General features: G+C 45.0%; 1 protein-coding gene across 1 annotated transcript in view; it reads left to right on the top strand.

Moving 5' to 3' along the window:
- Window positions 1-426: 426 nt before the first annotated feature.
- LOC311060189 (testican-2) overlaps window positions 427-14,672 on the top strand; it is a gene marked incomplete at its 5' end in the record, with an annotated part of 43,162 nt that continues 28,916 nt past the window's right edge. Inside the window, 2 exons of the mRNA XM_084078321.1 lie at window positions 427-487; window positions 10,820-10,934. Coding sequence (XP_083934447.1) covers window positions 427-487; window positions 10,820-10,934 — 176 coding nt within the window. The remainder of the gene's footprint in view (window positions 488-10,819; window positions 10,935-14,672) is intronic.

Genomic DNA, 14,672 nt, shown 5'->3' with positions numbered 1-14,672 from the left:
ATCTGTTATCAATGTGCAGAAAAAACAATAAAACAAAGTTTAAAAATTAAACAAGTGTTTGCTTGAAAAAATAAATAATAATCTAAGATCTGCACACATTTTTACGATTTTTCAAAAATAGCAGATCTACAAGCTCGTAGCGTGGCACTTGGTGCCGCGCTATGAGCTTGTATATTTGCTATTTTTGAATAGCCAAAGTGTAAAATAATGCTTTTTAGCTCAAATCAAAAAAGATGCGACACAGATGCGTTCCAGGTCTTAATGGGTTAATCTAGCATGTTTCCTCTTCATATCGTTGCTCATGAGGTTCAGCAGCGTGACGGCTCATCAAGCATGACATGAATTGCACGGTGCTGTGTATTGAGTCCAGTAATAAATCCTGAATCTTTGTTTTTTGTGGAATCTGTCAAGGCCACTGACGCAAATATGATTTCTCTCCAGGACGACTACATTAAAAACGTGGAGGAGAACGCAGGATCTGACGAAAGTAAGTTGAAAAGACTAATATCTGCAGTCACATTTCTGTGACATTTGCTTTGGTCTTTGACATTCAAGCGATAGAAGGCGGCGTTAAGGGAGGAACCCAAGATCATTTCATGTGGCTTCAGAAGTGCAACACGGTGAAAGGTTTCCTCGGCTGCTCACTGATCGATTCACAGGGCACACATGAGGCCACGTTTACACACGGTAACGATCAGAACAGAAAACGACTCTCTGCCGCTGCGTTCTCACTTTTTATTTTGCGTTTACACAAGTGTTGTGTGTGAAAAACACAGAGTGTGGACGGAGATGCAAATGTGATTGAAAACGCTGTAGTGTGCATGCCAGGTGGGTGGTGGTGTGACGCGCTGCGAGATATACCAGTCACGCATGCGTAGAACCACCTCCGTTGTACTTCCTATCACAGCTGTTTGTTTACAGCAGTGGTTCTCAGCCTGTGGGTCGGGACCCCCAGGGGGGTCCCCACAGGATTTTGGGGGGGTCCCCAGATGACAGCAAAGTGACCATTACTGCATCCAAAGTAATCAACAAACTACACTATAAAACATTGGCCAAATTGTCAAATAATATAAGAAAGAGGCAAAAATTGTGAAAATAGCCGATCTACAAGCTCACAACGCCTCGCAACGCGAGGCGTTGTGAGCTTGTAGATCGACTATTTTCACAATATTTATCTGTGGAATGGATTCAAACAAAATGGGGGGTCCCCTGTTCAAATATGATTCTTTTGGGGGGTCACGGCCTGAAAAGGTTGAGAACCACTGGTTTACAGCGATGTAATAGAATACGCTGTGTGAGCCGACGAGAGCCATGACGTCACACGTTTATCGGTTTTCCCCCGTATTGCCTGTTTACATGGAGACGAGACGCGAGTCTGGAGCGTTTTAAAAGAATTCCACTCTGGGGGGGTTTCACTTTTTTTGCGTTTTCAACCCACGAAAACGCTGTTGCCGTCTGAACGGAAAGGCACATGTGATATTTTATTTAGCTGTTTTCTCTAGAGACCGTTGTCGTCCAAACAGGGCCTGAGAACCTGCTCGAGTGTTTTCAAAGATGCTTGTTTCTCAGGTCAATACTTTTAATATTTAAATGGCCCTCAGTAGAGTGACCAATTCGAACATTTCCATTGACTGAAGCCTGCTGCCTCTGTTCAGACGCAACCAGCATAATCAAAGCTAAGTGCTTTCCCCCTCTTTTGCATGCTTGCCTCTAGCCCACAGAATCCATCCTGTCATAGGACAGTGCACATTATTTAAGTGCTCTGCCTTCATTTAATTGCAGCATGGTGACTGAGGTCATGCGGCTTCTTGCGATGCCAGTCCATGTTGTCAGATCACTTATGGTTGATGCTGGTGGTGGTGGGGGATGATATGGGGGCGATTCAGAGCTCTCATGATTGATGCTGGTGGTAGGGCTGGGCAATTAACATATCAAAACCGATATTTAGATTTGAAGTCATATCACCCTGCCCTAGTGAGGGTGAATGTGGCGATTCAGAGCTCTCGTGGTTGATGCTGGTAGTGGGGGAGATGAAGGGCAGTGGTGTCCTGTGGTGGAGCGTTGTGCCATGCGCACACGCTCGCGAATACATACGCACGTGAGCGATCGCCGATTGAAATAACCTCTTTGATATGTCGGCCTATTTATTAACCCAAATATATATCAAATTGTATTCTACTTGCATAATATACTTGAGTGTTGTCATGTGCATTTACCTTGCAGACGTCACCGCCACTGTTTCAGAACTGTTTCAGAACATCTGACAAGTTGCTAAGTTGCTGCAGTACTTAGCAAGTCACGCAATGGACCATTGATATGCATCCAGCCAGTTAAAGTGCGACTGTGTGAGGACGTGGTGGTACAGTACAGTACAGCGCACACCTCCCACGCGCGCCTCTCAACAGAAAAATACGCTCAGTAATCCTTGAGGGCCTGATAAATTGGACACCACGTGTATGAAACAGTACTTTATAGCCAATCCTTAAATGATTCACGCGTCATTCCTATGTCAATTCACGCTGTTGACACTCGCCAGCTTTTTAACCCATTAAGACCTGAAGCCGATTCTACATGTCTCCTAAATCTCAACAGCGCGTGGGAGGTGTATGCTGTACTGGACTGTACCGCCGCGTCCTCACACAGTCGCACTTTAACCCATAAAGAACTGAGGTCCTACAAATGCCTTCTAAATCCTAACAGTTTTCTGAAGAAAAAAAACGTATGTTGTTATAATATAGCAACATACGTTTTTTACCACAGATATATTATATCTTTTTCTCACAGGTTCTCATTGGAAACAAGACCGCAAGGACTTTCATGAACGACCTGTTAAAAGGACTTATCCTTTATCCTTTATCCTTATCCTTATCCTTATCTGTGGTTCTCAAACTTTTTCATGTCAAGGAACCCCGAAATTATATGCATTTCAAAAATATTTTGTTCCAGGGAACGCCAGAAGCAAATATTTGAGTTAAAAATGTTTGCTTTAAATATATACAGTACTGTATATATAGTCAAAGATTTGCACAAATGTTCACAAATTTTCAAAAATGGCAGATCTACTGTACAAGCTCATAGCGCATCACTTCGTGCCGCGCTATGAGCTTCTATATCTGCTACTTTTGAATAGCAGATCTGTAAGCTCATAGCGCGGCACGAAGTGACTAAAATCTAAAATGACACATCGATGCTTTACCGGTTTTAATGGGTTAAAGACGTCCCAGACTCGCCTCAAAGGAGTGAGATGAGAGCGGTCCTGACTAGCTCGCCATATTATCCCAGTCAACAGGGGGAATAGCTGATGTAACCCCCCCCGGTGGCCTCATCAAATAAGAACAAAAAAATAACCTTCACTAGTGCGGGTGAGGTTCATTTGAATATCATCATCGATTCCAACTCCCGTTTGGGGGCTCATTTCTGCAGAGCTGATTGATAAGGGCCCTCTTCATCGCCAGCTCAATAACACGACGGGGAAAAAATAGTCTTGCAAGGTGTACTGTAACTGCTGCTATAGCTTTATATCACATAAGACCTGACAGGAGAGCTCCGTTGCCTTTTAAAGTAGAGCTGATTGAGATGTCAGTGCCAGTGCGTGCAGGTAGAACCAGCAGTGTACATAACAGTGTCCTATTGGAACAAAGAAACAATGTGTTAGTACTAGGGTTCAGTTAAAAGAGGGGATTTTACACTAAAGGCATGGCTTTAAAGGGATAGTTCATCCCAAAATGACTTTTTTTCCTATTGATTAGTCACCCCATGGAGACTTGAATTCATGGATTTTATTTTTGTGTCGCATTCCTAAGCCTTTGTGTCTCCAATAGAGCAAAAAAAAAAAAAAGTATTTTCAATCAATTACGCACCCCATGAAGCATTGAATTCATGGAGATTTTTTTGTTTTTGGCTAAGCCAATAATTTGATGATAATAATAATGATGCCTATGTATCCGGTAGGAGACACAAGGGAGAATCTTTGAGTCTCCTACCGGAGACTCTGCGGGTCATCAAATGATTGGCTCAGGAATGCAACAAAAACAAAACAATATGCATGAATTCAAGGCTTCATGGTGTGTAATTGATTGATTGAAAATAAGATTTATTTTGGGTGAACTACTCAAAAAAGTTTGAGAATAGCAAACTAGCAACAAAACAAAACACATATATATGACATAAATAAGGCAGTAGTCCTTCCCGCAGCTGGACCGGGTTAGCTAACCCGATGCTCCTTGCTGCATATCACCCCCCCCCCCACCCACCTCTCTCCCTCACCTGTACCTTCTCCCTCTCACTCATCGGAAATAATGCAGAAATGCTGAAATGAATCCCCCCCCCAAAAAAAACATAGCGTGTAATATTTCACATTACAGTGTCGTCCACCTGCCATGACAATAATTAAAATCCCAGTGAAATGTCACCGAGATGCAGGATGCTGCATACACAGCTCAAAAAGAAAAGCTACAGCACAGTGCTGACAGGCTGGTAAATCTGAAGCAGTTACTGCATAATAAAAAGATTGTGACCACATTCTTCCTTTACACACATTTTCATTACATCTTCCTCCCATATGGATCTGTAGATCTGAGATACAAAGTATAGATGAATGGTCAGCAAACTGATTTATTTTTGGCTGTATATCATCACATTACATCTTCTCTGAACAAAACACATTAATATGTTTTGTGTCATCATTCAGCTTTTTTTTAATCTAAAGGCTTGTAGTCACTATATTGGATTCTATTGGCTATCAGAATAGAGATTAGTTCATACCACAGATTTGTGTTAAGACAAAACCCGCTTTAAGCCTGATTTATACTTTGTTGTATGACGGCGTCACATGGCAAAAATAGCCGATCTACGAGCTCAAAATGTGCCGCGGACACGGAACGTTGTGAGCTTGTATATCTGCTGTTTTCAGCACTCACCACCGTCGTACGACAGAGCATAAATTAAGCATTCGAAAAATCACAGCGGTCTGAATTAGCCTTTAAATTATTTCCCTCCTCTGTTGTATGGCATTCATTACATTACATTACATTACAGTCATTTAGCAGACGCTTTTATCCAAAGCGACTTACAATAAGTGCATTCCATAGGTAGGGAACGAAACTACTAATCACCAGAAGTCTTAAGTGCATTTCCTGCAAAAACAAGCAACCAAGAGTATACCTAGCGCTAAGGTAAAAGTGCTATATATCAGCTACCTACTTTCTTAGACAGATGAGACAAAATAGCAAAATCAAATGAGCAAGAGCTAATACAAAAAGTGTAGCGACTAAACAAGATCCAATAAAACAGTACAACAATAAAACAAGAGTTCGTACAACTAGTTACAACAGCATTCTGCTGTTTTTGTTTATCGATGCATGTACAGCATGCCTACTTTCTTATATACTGTATGCCAGCTTTGTTTTTCTCTTAACACTGTGTAACCGGTGTATCGAGACAAATGAACCACAGGAATCGAAAATCGGTAGTAAATGTTTGTGGGGGAAGAGTCCTAGATATCACTCATGGACAGATGCTCAGGGCTCCACGTTCAGAGGAAGTAGTGTGGAAGTTCTCGGTTCCTCCTTAACAGCTTCAGACTAATCTCTGCACTGCTCTATGTTCCCATAGAAACAAAGCCCCAGCATGTTGATAATAGTTCTGGATGCTGATTAGTGGCTCTCTCGTGTATTCATGAAGCACTCCAGGAAGCCTCCTTCAAACTCTGCTTGTGAGCAGCACAGCTTAGAACCAACATATCTCTCCTGAGTCCTTCATATTCATATTCATATTCGTATTGATATTCACATTCACATTCACATTCACATTCACATTCACATTCACATTCACATTCATACATCACACCCAAATCCTGTACAGACAGACATAAATCGAAACCCCGACGTGGGAAGATGCTAGCTGCCATTGAAGAGAGCCACCCTGCCATCATCTCCTCTTTGCCTTTGTTTACGTCTGTGTTTACATCTTTTAGAACCAGTGCCAGGCCAGGCAGGAGTAAAAAGCCATTATACATTTTGAAATCCCGATGTAATCACGCCAACAAAAGGGTATGAGCTGAAGCTAGGCACCAGGCTGAATGTGTTATTATCACATTAAGATCGGGAACGCGTCTGTGTAATTATTTGATTTCTTTGGGTATTCAAAAATAGCAGATATACAAGCTCATAACGCGGCACCGAGTGCCGCGCTATGAGCTTGTAGATCTGCTTTTTTTTTTTTTTAAACATGATTTTTTTTTGCAAATCTTTGAATATATATATATTTTATATTTTTAACTAAAATCTCTGCTTATGGGGATTCTACAAATGTCTTCTAAATCCTTAAAGTTTTTTATTTTTTTAAACGTACTGTATGTTGCTATAATATTAGTGGTTCTCAAACTTTTTTCATGTCAAGGACCCCCAAAATTATATGTTTTTGGCCGAGGACCACCATCTCAAAATATTTTGTTCCAGGGACCCCGCAGAAGCAAAGATTTGAGTTACAAATGTTCGCTATAAAAACAAAGACATATATATATATATTCAAAGATTTGCACACATTTTACACAATTTTTCAAAAGAAATAGCAGATCAAGCACTCGGTGCCGCGCCATGAGCTTGTAGATCTGCTATTGCCTATTTTTGAATAGAAAGACATCCCAAAATGACACGGATGCGCTCCCGGATTGAAGGGGTTATACTGCCATCAAAAACATATCACAAAACGCACACCGCTTTGAGGGTCTGCTTTCTCATCCCCAGAGCGAGCTTTTTCCTCTCTGTTCTCTGAGTTGTGAAGCGAGCAACGGGGATGACTGGGGTCCTCCCTCTCTGAAGGCTTTCATAAAACATTCATTTGTCACAGTGCACATTAGGTAAAGCATTTCGGCTTTGGTGCACAATCAAAGTCCACTAAGGACGCGCTATTAGGCTGCAGGAGAACGCACTCTGACAGGAATTCTAAAAGCCCCCGAACAAAAGAATGCAGCAGTTGACAGTTTTAAATGAATTTTCCCTCTGCTATGTGCTGTAATTACTGTCATATCTGAAGTGTGATTCATGCAATTACATTTAATTGGGTGGGAACAAGTTAAATCAGTGCAGACGCTTTCGTTCGTATAATTACAACTTTAAAATCATTTTGAATGCTACTAATTGCGAAGGATAAAAGGATGAAAGTACAATATGGTATTGTTATAATTTTTTGAAGCTCTACTATAAAGCGAAATAAAATCACAGTTCAATTTGTCTTAATCCAATAAGTGATCGTTTTTAGGGGGACAACTACAATTGATCAGCTACGACGACATTCTAGGCAACTCTGTGCTTCCAATTTTGCTGCAGTTTTGCAGAAGGCCGTCTCCTCTTTCAGAATGACAATCTCCCCGTGCCCCTCACGCTTTGTTGAAGAACTTTAATGGCCTGCACAGAGCCTTGACATTAAAAACCCTATCAAACACCTTTGGAATGAACTGGAACACCAAATGTGAGCCAGGTTTAATCGGCCATTATCAGTGTCTGACCTTATTAAAGCTCTTGGACACTAATTAGAAGCACTAATTAGAAAGGGTGTCAGCTGACGTTTGGTTATATACTACAGTGTATATCAGATAGGTCTGGTTGACCTTGATATGGGTAAAACTTTTTGGGATGTGCTATCCCAGATGTGCTACCCCTCAGCCTTTTCTGGATCAGGCCCAAATATTGGAAGTATTCATAGCCCGCCAGTTTTAAGACCTGAGGCCGCGTCTAAAAAAAATCTAAATCCTAACAATTTTTCGGAAAAAAATATTTAAAAAATACTTTTCACGATTTTTGAATAGCCAAATAAATCTAATGTGACACAGATGTGTTCCAGGTATCAATGGGTTAAAAGTTGTCGAATTTTGCATAATTTTTTTGAGCATTTCCGAACTTCTTTTGAAATTTGTAGATGTTTTTATGTTTGAAAATATTTCAAAAGAATAATAATAATAATAATTAAAAAAGACATATAGACATATAAAAAGAAAGAGATATATATTTAGTCGCAACCCACACATATTGGTACGCGACCGACAAAGCATCTGTGCGATGCTGACTCAGGCTTTCTCACAGCTTAAAATTCTCTGGCCGACCACAGCTTGTCATTGACTCTCACATTCATCTGAGGCCCGTGTGTTTCTCCAAGGCCGCTCGCCGTGAGGGGAGGAAATGGATTGGGACGGACGTTCTGACACACACACACACGCGCGCGTGCGCGCCAACACACACACACACACACACACACACACACACACACACACACACACTCTCTGGCGCGGCCGGCAGTGAGTGACCACTGTGCTGAGGAAGGTGGATGACCAGATGCTATTTCCACTACAGTCTATCACTGTAAATGGCTCTGCCATTGAACCGCTCAACTCTCTAAAGCACTGTCTCCCAAACAGTGGGTCGGGACCCATCTGTGGGTCGCGATTAAATATCTCCTTTTTTCCGTTTCCTGAATAAAAAAACAAATGATTTAATATTTTTGGCTAACGTTGCCACCAGACTATAGATGCTAGGGTTCAAGGTGGTTAATCTATACAAAAACTGTACCCGACTGGGTGCACCCTTATTTGAATTATTTACGGCAGGGGTCTTCAACGTTTTCAGGCCAAGGACCCCCTAGCTGAGAGAGAGATGAATGTATTGTATACAAATTGTGTTTCAGATTCAACTGTTTTTTGTTTACTTGGTCTGCTCTTTTTTCCCTCTACACCTATACCTCTGTGCCGAAAATAGCAGATCTACAAGCTCACAACGCCTCACAGCGCGAGGCGTTGTGAGCTTGTAGATCGGCTATTTTTGGCTAAAGTTCTCCTAAGAAAAGGGATGCTAGGGTTAAGTTAACAAGTTAAGTTGTTAAGGTAAAAAAAAAAAAGATCATATCACACAAAGATTTGACGGACCCCCTGTAGTAACTCTGAGGACCGCCTAGGGGTCCCGGACCCCCTGTTGAAGACCCCTGATTTACGGAATGCACTGGAGTGCACTATGAGCGTTTGTCACTACTTCGAGTTCACATGAACCACGTGACTGCCGCTGTTTCCTCCCCCTCATTGACGCAACTCTCACAACAGAAGTCTCTGGGGTGACATGGAGGGAAGTGAGATGTGACAAGCAGAGAGAATGGGGACACTCAATCAATCCTGTCAGGCTTCTCAGGCTCTATGCACAGCAGCAGCCATGTTGGAAAGACAATGGGCCTCTTCCTTACTTTTGTTTTTTACAAGGGACTTTACAAAACTAGCCCAAAAAATGTGCTTGTAACAGGCAGCAGACACGGCAACAGTGGCTGCATGCCATCTCTTGTGGCACAACAGCCATATTTAAAAAGAAATTGGGCCTCTTCACAGGTTACCAATGATACTAATGAAGGCTCTGTTCCATTTAGTGTAGCACGGTGGTTCTCAAACTCTTTCATTTCAAGGACCCCCGTAACTCTCAGAGTTACACTATACACACACCCCTCAAGGAACCATGAGGGTCCCTAGGCTGGACCCCAATTTGAGACCCACTGGTGTAGCAGCAGTAGAGTTTCCAGTGAGCCAACATGAATAATATCAGCACCCTGACTCTGTTTGACCAGAATGGAGACCTGTGAAGACCTGTGAAGAGGCCCGCCACCCAATTTCTTTCCAATAAGGCTGCTGTGCCACAGGAGACGGCATGGAGCCACTGTTACCGTGTCTGCTGCCTATTATAAGCAACTTTTTGGGGCTTGTGTTTCCTAAAATGTTATTGTTGCTTATCTGGGCTTGCTTTCCTAAATGTTGTTTGAACCAGTGGTTCTCAACCCCCAATCGTTTTGTGCCAGGCACCCCTGTAACAGATGTGTGTTGTTAAAATCTTTCAAAAATCTTTCAATTTTCTTTTTGTATTCCCCACGATTTGTTTTTGAAAATAGCAGATCTACAAGCTCTAGATTCGGCTATTTTCAAATAGTCAACGTCGAAGTCGAAGTGGTAAAACTGGTCGCTTCTTTTTGGGTTTGTTTACATAGACCTGGCCCCTTGTTTCTGATGCCAAATCTGGCAACACTGCATGCGGCACTATTGATGAAGAGCTGCCTCGCTAATGATGGTAAAGCCTCCCATGTTTTCTGCAGTGCTGACTGCAAAATCAATGAGACTCATCTTGTGAGCAATGACGGATCATTTATTATATTATATAAAACGTTTCATGTAAAAAAAAAGAGGGGAAAAAACAGGAAGAAAAATAACACATACTGTAAGTGCTTTTTTCAGTCTTTGTAAAGGATTGTTATTAAGTCGAGGAGGTCATTTTAAACACCAAACATAAAGTATGCATGATAAAGTAAAAGGGGAGAGAAGAAATGACTGTACTTTTCTGCTTATTCACCCAGCAGATGTATGCTCAGATGGCCTTTGATGAGTGCTCTGTGGGGAGATGTTTGGGGTTAAGTGCAGCGGTGGACAGTGACAAAGTACATTTACTTGAGTAGCCTACTGTACTTTTTTGAGTATCTGTACTTTGCTTGAGTGTTTGAACTATTTGGAAAATGTCTCAATTTGAATTCAGCAATTCATTGACATTAAAAAGAAAATGTGCTTTTGAATACCTGTATGTACACAAGTACTCCAGTACCTCAAGTACAATTTGGCAGAACAATTTTAACGTGTTTAGTAATATTCAACCAGGAATATCGACTATACTTTGTGCTGGGGTTGAGTACTTTGTCCACAGCTGTTCATAGTGCTGACTAAAAGCATCCAGCGTTGATTGGCATCTCTCATGACCTCATACTGTACCTGTTGTGTGTGTGTGTGTGTGTGTGTGTGTGTGTGCAGCTGTGGACACCACCAAGGACCCCTGTCAGAAGGTGAAGTGCAGCCGCCACAAGGTGTGCGTGGCTCAGGGTTACCAGAGGGCCATGTGCGTCAATCGCAAGAAACTGGAACACAGGTAGGTGGAGCAGGGCCTGCCAGGCAGGCAGGGCGACCCGCCCTGACGAAGCTATTTGTGTCACTGTGTGTGTATGTGTGTACCAGTATGTGCATGCCTGTACTTGTATAACTATATTTGTGAGGACCAAACATCCCCACAAGTATAGTAAAATGTGAGAAATAGACCATTTTCCTTGTCCTCACAAGATAATGTTTTGATTTATGGTTAAAAAAGACCTTTAGATTTAAGTTTACAATTAGGATTAAGATTCAGTCTGGGGCTAGGATTAGGCATTTAGAGGTTAGGTTCAGGGGTTGGGTTGAGTCATGTCTGATTTATACTTAAGCCAGTGTTGCACACTGGAAATAACAGATTTACAAGTTTCACAAAGCATCGTGAAGTGACGCATTATGAGCTGGTAGATTAGATATTTTCGGCTTTAGGTTTAGGTAAGAAATTGGCACCAAAAAACCCTGTCTTTCATAAAATAGCTGTCCTAAAATGTTGGATGTCCTCAAAAGTATAGTAACACAAACGTGCGTGCGTGCGTGCGTGCGTGCATGCGTGCGTGCGTGCGTGTGTGCTGGTGCATGCACCATGTTGTTAGATTTGTGCATGCGTAGTATATTCTGCAGTGTGGTTGTCAACAGCCAGTAGCCCCGTGTGTGTGATTGCGTGGGCTTTGGGCTCAGTAGCTGGACACAGAGAGCGTTGCGCGGCACTGTGGCGGGTGACGGTGATACACAACAAGATAGTCGAGTCGGGATTAATAGGCTGGGCATCCTCACGGCCCACCAGTGGGCCCCCCGGCCCACAGGTTGAGAACCACTGCCTTTATATACTTGAGCCTCAGTTCATGTCTGAGAGGTATGAAATACGGTGGCCATAGCTTGTCCTTCTGGATGTCATTACGGTGGATTCACCCTTTAGGTTTTCTGCACTGTGACAAACATCCCTGCCCTGCGTCGAACATTGCCACTCCCACAGAGACCACTTAGCCTTCTGCGGCTCACTCCACTGGAAGCTATTTATCTCCTCTGACCCGTATACGCACACACTCACAGGAAAAAAGAGGAGAGGAGAAAAACAGTGGCCACACTAGGTCCAATCTGAAAGGATTTAATGGAGTGAGTCATTGCTACCTGCCAACTAAATCTGTGTCTTTTGCAATAAAGACGACGATGGGCAATAAGCACGAACAAGCTTAAAACGTCTTTGCATCATTAATTGACAACCTCAGTCAGGAAGTCAACACAGTAGCTGATGATAATGCCTGTGGGTTACGCTCAACGAGTGTATATGAAGTCATTCACTGTGTCAGCGAGTGTATCAAGCAGTGTTGCCATGTCCGCTTATTATAAGCGACTTTTGGGCATGTTTTTCTGTGAAGTTGCTTGTAAATATTGGTGGTTGCGGGTTGCGGTTTTTGGGGCTTGTTTCTAAAGTGTAGTTGCTTATTTGGGCTTGTTTCCTAAATGTTGTTTAAACCAGTGGTTCTCTATCGTGGTCGAGACTGGCTCTCCACTACATATTATTCAATATGTACGGGAACTGACCCCAGGGGGGCAGTGCTCGTGGATACTCTTTAAGACACATCACTCATGGTGGCCCTGCCCTGATCTGTGATCAGTGGGCTATTTAAGTCCCACCCAGGCAGAGCCACTTCGACTCTTTGATTTCCACGAGTGCAGACGCTTGTGGGCTCAGCTTAAGACATAAAGTAGAAGATACAGAACAGATACAGATTCTGACCTCGTCGGAGGACGGACCAGAGCGGCTGCTGGCTTGTCACCGCCGCAGCGCGGTACCGAGGTAGAACCCGAGTGAGGCTGACCTAGTCGGCGGACCTCCGGGCCATCTACTACCGGTTATCATCGCCGCCGCGGCCCGCCTCGGCGGAGCCAAGTAAACAAACAAACAGAGAAAAGTTTGTTTGCGGCGTGTCCCTACTTCCGCGTCGACGCGAGAGGCGTCAGCGTAGGGGGAGGGGCCTGCGAAATAAATAAATAAGTGGAATAAAGATAGAGCTTGGCTCTGCTCATATACTTAGGGATTAAGTGTATTAGTAATATACACTTATATAAATGGACGAATATTAGGTATATGAGTATACAAATATTCGAGCACTGAGTGTATGAGTATATAGTTATACAAATACAGACTATATACCTTATTATTATTTTAGGTATATAGATAAGCATACATAGCGTTATTAGCAAACATGGCCAGCCCAGCGCCCCACACGTGTCTGGGCTGTGGGATGAAAATGCCCTTGGAGGACGGCCATGATAGATGTATGCTTTGCTTGGGGATGGAGCACGCACGCACGGGCAGTATGGACCCCTCTGCGTGCATGAATTGCTTTATCCTGCCGGCTAGAGTGAGGGAGGCCAGGGCTCGGTCGTTTTCTCTCCTACCCATGAACACTGCCGTAGGGCAGCTGCATCCGGCCAAACGGCGTAAGAGTGCAGTTGGGGGCGACCAGTTGCCTATGCCACCTCCTGTGGCCACTATAACAGCCCCGCCCCCTCCACAGCGCCCCGCTGCCACCTTGGCGGTAGGACAGGAGGAGGCGTTTCCAGAGGGGGCGTCAGAGGATGAGGACGTCGACGTCCTGGGGTTCGACTCTGAGGAGGAGGACCTCCCCCCCGGTCAGGAGGGTGGTGATGGAGCGGAGGAGGAGCTAGAGCAGCTCCCCACCTCGGTTCACGAGCTCATCGCTCGGGCTGCTCGGGCGTTGGACTTAGAGCTGCCGGCAGAGCAGACGCGGAGGACCTCCCGGTTCGACGACGAAGCGGAGGACCAGCCGCGTCACCCCACCACACCGTTACTCTCTGATGTGGAGGACCTGGTACTCCAGCAGTTTGAGTCACCGACTAGCCTCCCGCGTTGGTCGGGTCTGGCTAGACGGCTGACGTGTGTGGAGGGTCGGGAGAGGATGGGCTGTGGCCCGCCTCCTCCCATGGATCAGGCCTTAGGGGCATTGGTCACCCCCTCCACATCGGTTCTGGGGAAGCCCAGCTTCCCAAGCAAGAACACAAGGGCTATGGACTCCATGCTTACCAGGATACACGGAGTCCTGGCAGTCCAGGGCCAGCTTGTTAACACAGGGGCTATCCTGGCCCTGTACCAGCGCCGTCTGGTCGGCCAGCTGGACAGTGGAACCCCCGGCCTGGCCGCAGAGTTAAAGCAGGTGTCTTCACTCTTGGTGAAGCTGGCGAAGGAGCAGGCGGTGGCATCGGGCAGGGCCCTGGCCTCGCTTTGGACGGCGAGGCGCCACCTCTGGCTGTCCCAGTCGCAGCTGCAGACTGAAGATCGGAACTGCCTGCTTAGATTGCCAGTGGTGCCATCGGCCATGTTCGGGCCAACTGCGACCACAATGCTCCAGCAGGCCCAGGAGTTCCGCCGGTGTGCCAAAGAGGTGTCAGGGGTCCTCCGCCAAGGGCGCCGCAGCGCCGCGGCTCCTCGGCCTACACCACCCCAGCCGGCTTATGCGGCTCCAGATGACCTAAGGGTCCAGCTGGACGCCTCTCGGCGGGGTAGGGCCGGGCACGGCCAGCGTTCAGGACGGGGCCGGGGCCGTAGGCCCCGCAAGCCTCCGTCTCGGTCCTGACAGTGGGGGGGGCTCAGCCCCCTCTTGCCGTTCCCTGGAACAGAGGTTGTTCTGGGGGACGATTGGGGCGGACCCCTGGGTGGTCTCCACCATGACCCAGGGGTATCGACTGCAGTTCCTGCGGCCGCCCCCACGGACACGGT

The sequence above is a fragment of the Gymnoscopelus microlampas genome (genome assembly GCF_963454915.1).
Source record: "Gymnoscopelus microlampas genome assembly, chromosome: 14".
In the NCBI taxonomy this organism is placed as follows: Eukaryota; Metazoa; Chordata; class Actinopteri; order Myctophiformes; family Myctophidae; genus Gymnoscopelus; species Gymnoscopelus microlampas.
The sequence above is the reverse complement of the archived record's forward strand: the minus strand, read 5'-3'. Positions and strand labels throughout refer to the sequence as shown.